Below are 12,478 nucleotides of genomic sequence, written 5' to 3'. Positions count from 1 at the left end.
GATCCCTTCGGCGTTGAGAAAGGAGCGTGATCATTGAAATTCTCGACTATTTCTATAATCTCTTCCGAGTTCTCTTTGGCGACCTTTAAACTTTGTCTCCTTATATCTTTCCGTTCGAAACCGTGTCTCGCCGACGACGATCGCCGCGGAACATCTGATCGTTTATTGATGCTCATCCGTGCGAAGATAAATATACCCGGTGTCGTCCTGCTACATTTCTCGTGCTTCTTGCGAATCAAACGGAAGATACTTTGCAGGGGAAGAAAAGAAAGAAGGTACGCCCTTCTTTCTTCGAGCGCGAAAAAGTTTCTTCTCGCTCTTCGCGAGGAGGACGACGAGAGGTAAGAGGATGTTGAAAAGTTTCGGCCTTTCAAGAGGAAAATACGTAACGGATTACGAGGAAGGAGGAAAGTCGTGACTCGCGGTTGTAAGAGGGGAGAGACAAGAAATACGAGGCGAGCTCTAAGGGTTCGTGAGTCGACGATAAAAAGGTAACACGCGAGGGTGACCGGAAGGATGCATTCGGGTACTTACGACTTCCTCCCACTTCTATCCTTTCTAAATCGGCACTGAAATTAGCGTAAATCATAGCGAAAAAGCCGTTTTGTGTCTCTCTCTCTCTCTCTATCGTTTTCGAACCAAACTTTTCTCGAATTATATATAGCATCCGGCGAGCAATGCTACTCGCTTTTTCCTTCTTCGAATCGCTCATCGTGAATAATTCATAACCAATACCTCACGAAAGGTAGATCTTTGATGGAAAATACATAGATGTATGAAACCAGAGGATGGAGAACCGAAAGTGGAACCAACGGAAATCTTATAAAAGAGGATTTTTTAAACTTTATCGATTATACTTCGCTATACAGTTCACCCTTGGCATTCGCGTTAAATACGCTCGGAGATAAGACGTTAGAAAATGTTGGAACGTGGAAACGATGGGATTTATCGTTCTTGACAGGACACTCAAAGTGGCTACAGGCACAAATCAAAACTGTGGAGAGGAGTGGAAAGAAAAGAACAAGATTTGCGAAACCGAAGGAGGCTTCTCCTCGCGATCGTCTTCGCTACGTCGCTAGAAAAGAGAGGTTTGCGAACGCATCTGATTTTTTCCGAATTTGATCGAAGCGAGAGATAAGTACGATGCGATGGATAACCATAAATAGGGGGAAAAAAAGAGAATACTGTGGGGTGGCGAAAGAAGATATCGAAGGACGATGAGAAGGAACCAAAAGGGTCAAGTGCTCTTAGAGATCTTAGGAATCGAAATTTGCGGTCCTTTCGGTGCTCGAAGGATTCTCTTAGTTTTCCTTTTTGGTTTATGGTCGACGCGTGGATATGACGTCTCTGCGATATATCGACAATCGGACCGATCAGAAAGCGGACCAAGAATACTCGACGCCCTTAAATCGGACGTTTCGACCATCTCGCCAATTTCCCAACGTTACGTCGAAAAATTAGTAGCTCCACTCGTCAACGGCATTTTCCAATATCTTTCGCATGATCGGTGCGAAATGAACGATCGCGACAGTGGCCGTGAGATATCAATTTATCTCCGAGATAAATTTAAAATTAAGACGGAGAGATTGCGTTTATCGCGAAATAATTATCGGCTATCAAACTCGGATGTATACGTCGGAAAGGAATAAAAGATTTTCCGATTTTCCACGTCGCGGAGATCCTCGGCTCGAGTAACCGAGTAAATCACGAAGGCGTACAACGACTCCCTGACATTTCCTTGACGGGCTTCCCAACGGAGCGTGCAGGTAGCACGATCCTCCTCCCTGTTCAAAATACTGGCCCTGGCCGAGATCCGCTCACCCCGAAAGACTTTCTTCGGAACATTCGATTCGCTCGAAAATGTCATTCGCGAGGAACTATGGTAATCGGTGCCCTTTCGCGCTTCCCCGGTCAACGACAAAGAGAGAAAGACGGCTTCGCCTTTACTCGCGGTCAAACAGCATTAAGCGTCCGTTGAATTTTTCCTACCTACGTAACGTACGGTCTCGCAGTTATGCTTTTCCTTTTCGTGCTATTAGTACTAGCCCATTTCGAGGAGCGCAAAATATCCGTGCGGCTCTAATCGATACGCCTAACCTCTGACCTATTATCGCGGCCTGCCAGTTAGTTCTTCGTAGATATCGTTCTGTGAGATTTAGTTGAGCGCGTTCCGCGACCGACCGTTCGATAAATCGCTTCGAAAGAGTACGTAAGTACGGTCAAAGCCATTGCTATTGGTTGGACATTGTCGAACGAACCGAACGTCTCTTCTAAAAATAGTAATCTGCCTTCTGCGTTTAACGAACGCTTTTCCACGGAAAAAGTTCACTCTCCTCCTAGAGCTCGATACTTATCTGACCGTATTCGTTTAACCTTTTCGAGCATGCAGACGATGGAATGATTTTGGCCGAGCGACCGTCCTGAAAAAAAAGAAAAAGAAAAAAGGAGAAAGAAAAAAGAAAGAAAAAAAGGAGGAAGAAAGTTAGGTAACGTTAATTAGTTGCCTATACACTCTACCGCGTCCGACCAAAGGTCGTTCTCTTCTACTTGCACGCTCGAAAGGAGAAACGTCAGGGATAACGACGACTTGATTAGTAGACCTACTCGTCGCACAGGAGTCTGATCAAAAGGTCTACTATCTACTGTTTCTATTCAGACGAGACTAATGTATTCAACGTGTATACGCTTTTCAACGCTCCTTCTCTTCTTCATGCATTTTCTTTTTACTACGATTGTTCCACGGTTCGTGTCTAATTAACGATGCCTCGTTATTGAATATATTATCTTGTACGCGTACGTAACTCCATACACGTGATCTACATGCAAAAAGGATATCGTACCTACGCGTCTGTGATTTAGAAGGTTTATAATGAGAAATTTATCTAACGGAAACCTTATCTCGTTTCACTATATTTCTCGTATTTTCATCGGGAAATTGAAATCGAGCAGCGGATACGAGATGGGAGAAACGCGAACTACTGCACTCTATTGTAATACAAATAAATGTATCTCTTTTTTATTTTCATATTTTTGCAGAACCGGCGGCGGTAGTATGCTGGGGGACGTCAACATCTCAGCGATACTGGACTCCTTTTCCGTCAGTTACGATAAAAGAGTAAGGCCGAACTACGGAGGTGAGTAAGGACGATCGATTGTCTCTCCTGTTTAAAACAAAAGAATCGATAATTCGAGATCAAAATCATTATCGACACTTTGGATCACCGAGGCGTGGCAAGAATCGCAATATCGTTGCGATCGCAAAGTTAACGTCGACACCGATGAAATTTGAAATAGAAAATGAGAAGGAGAGAGAGAGAGAGAGAGAGAGAGAGAGAAAAGAAGAGAGAAAGAGTATCCTCTCGCTCGTCGGTTTTGATATTTTTAAATTCTTCCTCGTACCTCCCCGTCTCTCTCTCTCTCTCTCTCTCTCTCTCTCTCTCCTTCTCTCTGATTGATTTGGCGTTCCACGCTTGCGATTCGTGTCACGCTTTTTCGCTTCTTCGCGATATCGTTTTTAAAGTCGTTGCGCCGACTATGCTTTTCTTAAAGTCTCGATGACCCAACGAGTGAGAGATCCGAAGACATTGCCGTGACATGTGCAACACGATAAGATCGTTTAATACAATAGAGAGATACCCCTAAAGATTTTTCGATAAATATTACAAGCTATCCGAGACGTTACCGCGCGTATTTCGATCGCTAAAAACTCGCTAAATGTGTTTCGTCTGTGCGCTCGAACTCGAGGGAAAAGATCGCTGAGATTCGATTTCGCGATAAGTGAACTCGAATGGAGAAAGAAAAAAGAATAAGGGCAGCAAACGTGGAATAAATTTGTACGTACGTACCTATCGGAACTGAAAGCAGAACCTAAAAATAATCGTTCGTATAAATATCGATAAAAATGTAAACGTGGAAGGGAGGAATTGGATTAAATATAGATATAGGCACGAGCAAAGGGGAGTAAAAGGGTAAATGAGTGAGCGAGAGAGACAGGGGCGAAGGCAGAGAGAGAGAGAGAGAGAGAGAGAGAGAGAGAGAGAGAATAGAGAAACGAGAAAGAATGCCCCGGGAAATATTTTTGACGCCGCTTACTCTTTCGTCATGAACGATACAGAAAAGAATATTCGGAACAATAGAGAGCAAGCTCGTGGGCGTATACTTGGTTCGATAAAAAAAAACCTCGACAGTGGTAGCGGGACGAACGTCGGAATAGAAACTCGCGTGTCGTACTCGGCCTGCAAACGAAAAGAGAGTAATTTGCTAGTTTCTCTGCGGGCCTCATCCCGCGTGTGCGGTTTTTACGAGCAACGAAGAAAAAAGAGAAAATGGATCTCGAAAGATCGAAACTCGAGCAATATTGGCTCTCTCGTGAATCGAATAAAAACGGATGATCTCATTGACTGATAATATATCGCATGAAATTATCTCTCGTTACGAGCTAAACGAAGCGTAAAGGGAATTCGATGAATAATCGAGTCGCGAACGTTATCTATGTAAGTGCTTCGTTCGAAATAAGACTGATATATCTCTCGAGATAACGAATTGCAATAATTTCTCGAATGAGATTTTTTTCGGATCAACTTTTTCTTTTACGTTTAGCGGAGAGTGCACAACGATTTTTCGATTGTATTTTCAAGAATCGATTAAATAAATTGTCTCATTTAATTTCCAACTGACGACGATTGTACGTACGGACGGGATCACGGCTCACGCGATAAAACGACATTTTCTCGAGTCAACGGGGAACGCGTAATCTCTTAAACGCGAAAACTTCACTGGATATTGCTCGCTTTCGTCTCTCGAGCGAGTTCTTCGAAGTGGCAGTAAAGGGAGATCGCGTAGGGTAAGAAAGGAGAAGAAATCAAGACTGTACCTTGACAGGGTCGTTCCACGGGAGGGGAGGGGTGGAAGAAAAAGAAGAGGAGCATCTTTCTTTTGCACTCAAGCGTCCGAGAAGAAAACAATATGATTTTTTCTTCTCTCTCTCTCTCTCTCTCTCTCTCTCTCTCTCTCTCTCTCTCTCTCTCTTCTTTTGACTTACGACTTAGAACTTTTCACGAGTTTAAGAATTAATCGAAAGACGAGGAAGAGCTTCTTCGTAGCAGCGTCCCTTTGCATCATTTTACCTCAATCGTTAATACTCGAGATAAATCGGTAACAGAGTTCTGAAACATTTCAAGGATCCTGTCTGATAAATCAACAAATATGATTAAAGATTTGGCAAAGTTTGCAATCGCAAATAGCAAAGTAGTAAATCGAAGTAAATTGAAACGACGGTAATCTCTAAGCGACTGTAACTCGGTATTAGGGGATTGAAGGAGAAATTTTAATGAATCTTTCTCTTTGCTCTTACCACGAGTTTCTTTTGAAATCGTTCTCCTATCGAGAGCTTCGATGGGTAGTTCGAAAGTCGAGGAGTCGAAGTCGTAGGAACGAGCAAATTCCCGCGGTAAAGTCAAATTTTGTGAACGCGAACTCGCAGGGCGGGGCAAAGAGTAAAACAGGGAGAGATAGGGGTAGAGAGCGTGCTTCGATAAAACTCGGATCGATGCTGGGACGCTCCTCGGGTTGCCAGTGGTTACCGTTAACGGGCATCTCTTCCACTCCCCCAACGCGGCGTTTCTCATCTACGATTACGATTTCGATGCCGAGCGCGTTCTTTTCGGCGGTCGTCGTGGCCAATCGTGCTCTGGGACGTTTCCAGATTCGGCTTCGAGCTTCTTCCTCCTGGTTCACGCTTCTGGCCCGTAGCCCGACACAAATTCTAACGTCTCCCTTCGATCTCTTCGCTTTATTTTCTATTCGCCTCGCCGTCCAAATTGATTATGCGTTAACCCGCTGTTAGTCGGATTCTCTCTCGATAATGCGAATCGAAGAAAATGATCCTTGCGATAAACGCGTAAACTCCTGGCTAAATATTTATTTACATCGATCCTCTCCGCGTGAAAAGCTACGTCGAATCGTCGATATTCCCGGCGAGGCACTCCTCCTACAGGAGAAGGATTCATACCGGGTTCGTATCGGATTCATGGAATTCGATGTTCCGATATTAAAAATTTAGATCGTTGGACCGTTCATTCACCGTGTTACGGCAAAAGCCGTGATGGTATTCCACATCCGTCGGATAAACAGAAAGAGTTTCGTAAGTTTGCGCTTCGCTCGAACTATCTCGCTTCGTTCCGATCTTCTTCGACCGGTCAAGCTCTCCGTATAAAATGATGAAATACGTGCCGGGAAGAACTGATACGAGATAGACGCCCGACGTTCTCCATATTACCGTAGACTTCTTTTTACTTTCTCACGAAAACGAAAGAGAACGAAATTTAAACCGCGTTACTTTTACTAATTAACGGGTCTACGCCTATCTTTTCCTCGAATCTTGTAAAACTTGCCACGAAATCGTGCGGTTTTATTATGTCCTGAAAAGTAAATTATCGCGATAATCGCCGTTAGTCTTTATAAAATGGGAAACTTCTTGCGCGTTTAAATAAAGAAACGGAGTGTATCATAAATCCAGGCTCGCTCGTATCTTTTAATGTATACCGCGAGAAAAAGAGAAAAAAAAGGAGGAAGAAAAGAACCCGAAGCTTATCCGCGCCTTAAAATATTCAAAGAAACTTTTTCATCTCGGTATATTATCAGGTCGTAAAGAAAAGAATGAAAGAAGGATCGTTAACAATGATTTTCCGTTGTTCGTTCGACAGAAGCGAAGCCCGGAGAAGGATGATGACTCGTCGCGAACAGGTGTAGTCAAAGGTGTTCGCGGAGTCCGAAAAAAAAAGAAAAAAAAAGGGAAAAAAAAGAAAAAGAAAGAAAAAATGTCCACTTTTGAACACGGCGAACGTTTTTGGCAGGTCGCCCGACGTTGACTCGTTCACTCCTCGTTTTCGTTTCCACTTTTTCTTTCTTTATCTCTTTCTCTTTGTCATTACGAAGGAGAAAACGATACTAGCTACGTTTCAATTAACGTTTCTCACGAGATTCGCGGACGGTAGCTGGCTATGGACGTGTCATCGTGATTTATGCAGCCCGTACGGGACGTTCTTCGGGAATAGGGCTTTAAAAACATCCTAGAAATGGAAATGAAGATATATATCGGTCGAGTACCGACCGATGCCGTTGGCAGGGCCATTGTTTACGAGTCAACTCTCGCGAAAATGCCACCCCATTCGCTGAATCCTACTGGCTGCATCCTACGTCTCTCTCCTGTTCTGCCTTACCATCTGTAACCTTGCTGGACAGTGTGACGTTCCAAGTCCCTAGGTTCGTTAAAAATGAAAGAACGAGAAAACAGGTGGACTGGAAAATTATAATCCTAACTGGATAGAAGGTTATTCCTCTAGAGAGAGAGAGAGGGAGAGAGAGAAAGTCGAAACGACGAAAGAAAATTTGATTCAGCGACGTCCCTTTTGTCGAAAAGACGACTTCGACGTTTCAATATCGAATCGCCATCTGAGAATCGTATAATTCTGCTTTTTTTGTTGCCATCCTCGATAAAAATCTTTAATCTTTTAATACCACGATCGCCACATAATATTCCCGCAAATTCTTCTTTCTGAAAACCAAGATAGACACGTTCGAATCCTACGACGAAGCGAAAAGTATAAAATCGAGAGAGAAAAAAGGGAGAAAGGAAGGTAGAAGGCATTTAAATTCTCGGCCAATCATCGCACGCTCGAACGAGACGAAAGAGTTCTTTTCAATCGCTCGATCGTCCGTAAAGAGGGGAAAAAAAGAGATGCGGGTCCGATGCAAGGTGAGGATTTGCGATCGAATCGACGCTCCGTCGACCGCTTCGTCGACGTTTCAGCACCGAAAATGCTCCGGTATCGATCAAAGTCTTACGGCGGACGGGCTGGTGGAGAGACGACATCGTTCCGGCATGGGAACGAATGAAAAATCAAGTCGGGCTTTTGGCTGACCGATTCGAGCGCCTAATCGCCCTTCTACTTTCGAGCTAAGCTACGGCCAGCTTGTGCGAGCTAGCTGGTATTACCGAGTGGGCTCGTACGAAAAGAAAGAAAAAAAAAAAGAAATGAGAACAGGAGGATAAAAAAAAGACCGATCGAAGGCCGGTAATCGCGTGGCCGTGTTTTAATCGCACTTCGCGGCGTTAACCGTAAGCCTTCGTTGCCTATCGACGAACACGAGTCTCAGCGATAACACGGTTGAGAGAAAATAGTAATGGAGCGACAGCTCTCGCAGAGTCCGCTTTCTAAGAAGAGATAAGCGCCGAGTTCGAGCGTACGCGCACTTGTCGCGCGAGAAATCATATACGTATACATACCTATATACATATGTATCTTTCTCTCGCATCGGTCGACGATCTAATCCATGAGCAATTACCACTTTCAGCGATACCATCCGACGTAGCGAAAGAAACGAATACACACAGAGACACGAAAGCACACGCCATTAATGAAATCCCGTGCCATCCCACGTTCACGGTTTGCCAATTTTTTATGAACGAAACTGAAAAGAGAAAACGAGATAACTTTAGACGACAATTAAAAGAATAAGACAACAGAAACAGAGTATATCAACGAATACGTAGCGTTCGGATAAGTGCATTCAAAAGTGTTCTTTTTTTCTTGTATAAATTCCTAAACAATTTCAAAATAAGCAGAATAGAAAATATATCTATGTGTAAGATAAAAAAGTAATAAGAAAAAGAAAAATATATATATACATATATATACATATCCAAAATATAGAATCACAGCACCAGTGTATGTAAAACAGACCGCTAACGGCCCATTGACGGCTTCGATTTCAGGTCCTCCCGTCGAGGTGGGCGTCACCATGTACGTCTTGAGTATCAGCTCGCTATCCGAAGTGAAAATGGTACTACCCTAGGTCTTAGTCATAAATCGCTGAATTCAATTGATTTGTATATCATTTCCGAATCGTTTCGACGATATCCACCTTCGCCAAACACCACCCCCCCCCCCCCTGAGCCCTAACCCCCTTGATACTGTCTCTTGCCCGTGCAATCACACATTAGTGCCCGTGTTTTTTAACCTTCGATATCACAAACACACACTCCAATCACGTACACGTACAAACACACCGATGGACGGGAGATGGTCGATGCAAGCACCGTTGCATCGAAAGAAAAAAGAAAGAAAAAAAATATCTTACGAAGAAGCGTCACTCGCACGCGCGCACAAGAGTACGGTCGATTTTTAAGACGGTAAAAAATGAGATTCGTCGGGAAGTTTATCAACGTTCTCGTTTCTCGTTGAACGCGAAAGATTCGCGAGATCGAAATTCGTTTCTCGTTGTAACTTATGAGCAAAAAAAAACAAGAGAAAGAGAAAGACAGAAACGATAGAATTAATTAGATGCACGAGCACTTCGCGTGTCCCGCAGCAGATGCGTCGCTTCCACTTGATTTTAATCTCGTTCCTCTCACCCCACACCTCCTACGAAAGGACGTGGGAAGGAAGAAAGGAAGGAAGAAACAGACTCGCCCTCGGGGTTGATCCTGAGGCCGTCGAAAAGCTCGTTGACTCGACTCGGACCAGCGAAGCGTCGTGCGACAATCGACAAAGCTCTTCGAATTCGAGGATGAAATTAGTTCGGTTGCCGCGAACAGAGTCGCATTTCCTCGAGCTATGTGCTCCTTTGATCTGCTTTTCGTTGCAACGAAGGACCTTTGTTGGATGCTGTCGTTGTCTCTTCCAGCGATACACTTCTCTTGCTGCGCGAACGTCGATCGTCTAACACGATTACGTCCTTACTACTAGACAGTCTTCCTTCCTCTCTCTCTTTCTCTCTCTCTCTCTCTCTCTCTCTCTCTCTCTCTCTCTCTCGCTCGCTCGCTCGCTCGCTCTGGTTCCTTCAATCTCGTTTCTATGCTTCTACCTTTCTGTACAAGATTGCCCGATAATCGTGGTACAATCGAATAGCTGTTGATTCTTTTTGAGAAAATAAGTGGAAATCGCGAAATGAAATATTTCCTGTAGAAATCTTTGTTTCGAAGATAATTATTTTTAAATATTAATCGTACAAGTTGCAACCAAGTACGTTCAAAGAACGATGTGGCACAGATCGTGGAACAAAATCAAACTATTTGTCGTTAACTCGCGTTCGATAATCGCAATTTCTTTTTATGTTTCACTTGTACGGTTTCGAACGGGGCCAAACTCGACGCCCTGTGAACTCGTGTCGATACCACGAATCTTCCAAAGAGATGTTCCAAGCTGTGCGGGGAGAGTAGAACTCGCGGGAAGAAAGTTTTGAATAAACGAGCCTGAAAGTTGGCCAACTGAAATCCAACGGAAAAGCATCAAATATTAAGACCGTTTACCTCTTAACATCGATGAAATTTTCCGGAGCGATGGCGAAGCATCTCGCTCTTCTTCTTATCGCGCCAACTTTTGATACGAACACGATATAGATATAAATTGCCTTCTTTTCGTCGTTACATCTACAATTACACTAATGGCCGTCCACAAAATTATTCGATGTTAACGTTGGGGAAAGAAAAAAAAAAGAAAAAGAAAATACGTAAATGGAAGAAAAAGGAGCATAGAAAAGGGAAAGAAAAAAGAAAAAACGACTAGAGGTAAATCAGATATATCGTGGACTTTGTTATAGCGAGATTGGGGTTAAGCTAATCGTTTGCAGAAAAATCGTGGATAACGAGAATACTCCGAACTAATTAGAATATCTGATGCACGTAATGGCGGCGTGTCACATACCTTTCGAGATTTATCGCTGGGAAGCACGTAGGTGTAAGGAAGGTTTGACCGCAGGAGGTGGCTCGAAAATATTGAAAATATCAAATCCCCCGAGAGAGAAAGAAGCTTTCTTGGATCTTAAATATTTTCTTCTTTAACGGGCTTGAATCCTCCAACGATGCAAAAGTGTCGTGCTCGCGTTTATTTCGACTAAAGAACACGATTTACGTAAAGCTTCTACTTTTAATCTACCACGATGAGGCCGCAAGTCCGACTAAAACTTTTTTACTCACTTCATATATCGCGCTAATTTCAGCTACTTATCGTCTAAACGACGTACTCCTTTTACGTGCGCGTGTGCGAGTTAATATACTCACAGACTAAACACGCCAAAAATTACACGGCATCCTCACCTCGGCACGACGCAATACATAAACACAAACACGACTTTGCACACACGATCAAAAAGAGCGGACTATCGTTTTGACCGTAAATATTCGACCGTAAAGATTGAGATTTTTTTGCCATCTTTCGAAGCAAAAAATAATGAAGTAGAACAGACGTCCAAGATGGGCAAAACGGTATTGCGCACGATTTTCTAACAAATACGGAGTGAACGAAATAAAACGCAATCGCAGACACACAGCGCAGACACTCCACACACACATACACACAAAACACACACACAAACACACACACACGCACGACCGTCCCGTTAGTCCGTTCTTAGACGCTAGCTGCTATGCCGCGGTTGCTGAGATGGGCTGCCCGCCTGCCATCACCTACGATATATTATATTATATTATTATTATTATGTCATCACTATCATCAATTATAAAGACATTACCATTACTGTTACATTCTTACTTTCTTATGATTATCGTTCTATTTGTTCTATCCGTCCGGACCCCGAGCCCACCCCGCGCCGCCCCCCCCCCCCCATTTTTTACCTACGCCCTTCTCTGTCTGGACATCGCACGTTTTTCCACACGTACGTCTTCGACACACACAAACTCGAAACTCTCGTGCTATGAACGTGTCTCTCTCCGCAGGACGTCTTCTTCCCTCCCTCTGATCTAACAAATGATTTGAGAGAAGGACGTCCTTCTTCCGCTTGCTCCCCGCGTAACACTCGCGAATCTACCTTTTGTTCTTTGGCTCTCGAACATGATCGCCCGGAAACGACGATCGCAGTGACAATGACAGCAATTGATATTGTAATTAAAATGAATAAAAAGAAACGATACGATTTCTATTCATTTCTCGAGGCAACGAAATTGAGAATAAAATTCACGAGACGAGGCGGCGATCGATAAGTGGGAAAAAAAAACAGTGGAAGGTAATCGAAGAACGAGATCGATTCAAAATTTGCTATCACGATACCAGTTGTCCCCCCTTTCCCCCTCGGACACGTATACATAGATACGCTAATTAATTAATCACGATTCGCTAATTGGAAGTAAATAACAATTTGTATCGCAGCGTCGAGGCTGCGGGTAGATAAGCAAAAAAGAAAAAACAATCGAAACTAAAGAAAGATCAAAAAAAAGACAAGAAAACAAAAATGTACAAAAGAAAAGTGGTACAAACGTAGAAATGAAAAAAAAAAAACGGAAAAAACGAAAGAAAGCGAACAAAAATTCGGGAGACCGTATCTAGTCGTAAGATAAAAGTCACCTTACTGCGTGACTGCGAATGTGTAATATAAAGTGTATATACTATATGTACATATACATATGCACGCATACATATGTATGTGCGTCGCGTACGTTCGTAGAAAAGAAATCAAATAC

General features: G+C 43.3%; 1 protein-coding gene across 21 annotated transcripts in view; it reads left to right on the top strand.

Moving 5' to 3' along the window:
* Positions 1-12,478, top strand: part of LOC127069732 (gamma-aminobutyric acid receptor subunit beta) — a 62,688-nt gene that overhangs the window by 20,255 nt on the left and 29,955 nt on the right. For 13 of the 21 annotated variants that reach the window (XR_007783689.1, XR_007783688.1, XR_007783690.1 and 10 more), the window contains exons 3-4: positions 3,037-3,134; positions 8,777-8,844. Coding sequence is in view for 17 of the 21 variants with exons in the window: in XM_051007126.1 (XP_050863083.1) it covers positions 3,037-3,134; positions 8,777-8,844 (166 nt within the window). In the remaining 4 variants the exon portion in view is untranslated. The other 8 variants (XM_051007136.1, XM_051007132.1, XM_051007128.1 and 5 more) reach the window with 3 other exon arrangements.

The sequence above is a fragment of the Vespula vulgaris genome, chromosome 16, assembly GCF_905475345.1.
Source record: "Vespula vulgaris chromosome 16, iyVesVulg1.1, whole genome shotgun sequence".
In the NCBI taxonomy this organism is placed as follows: Eukaryota; Metazoa; Arthropoda; class Insecta; order Hymenoptera; family Vespidae; genus Vespula; species Vespula vulgaris.
The sequence above is the reverse complement of the archived record's forward strand: the minus strand, read 5'-3'. Positions and strand labels throughout refer to the sequence as shown.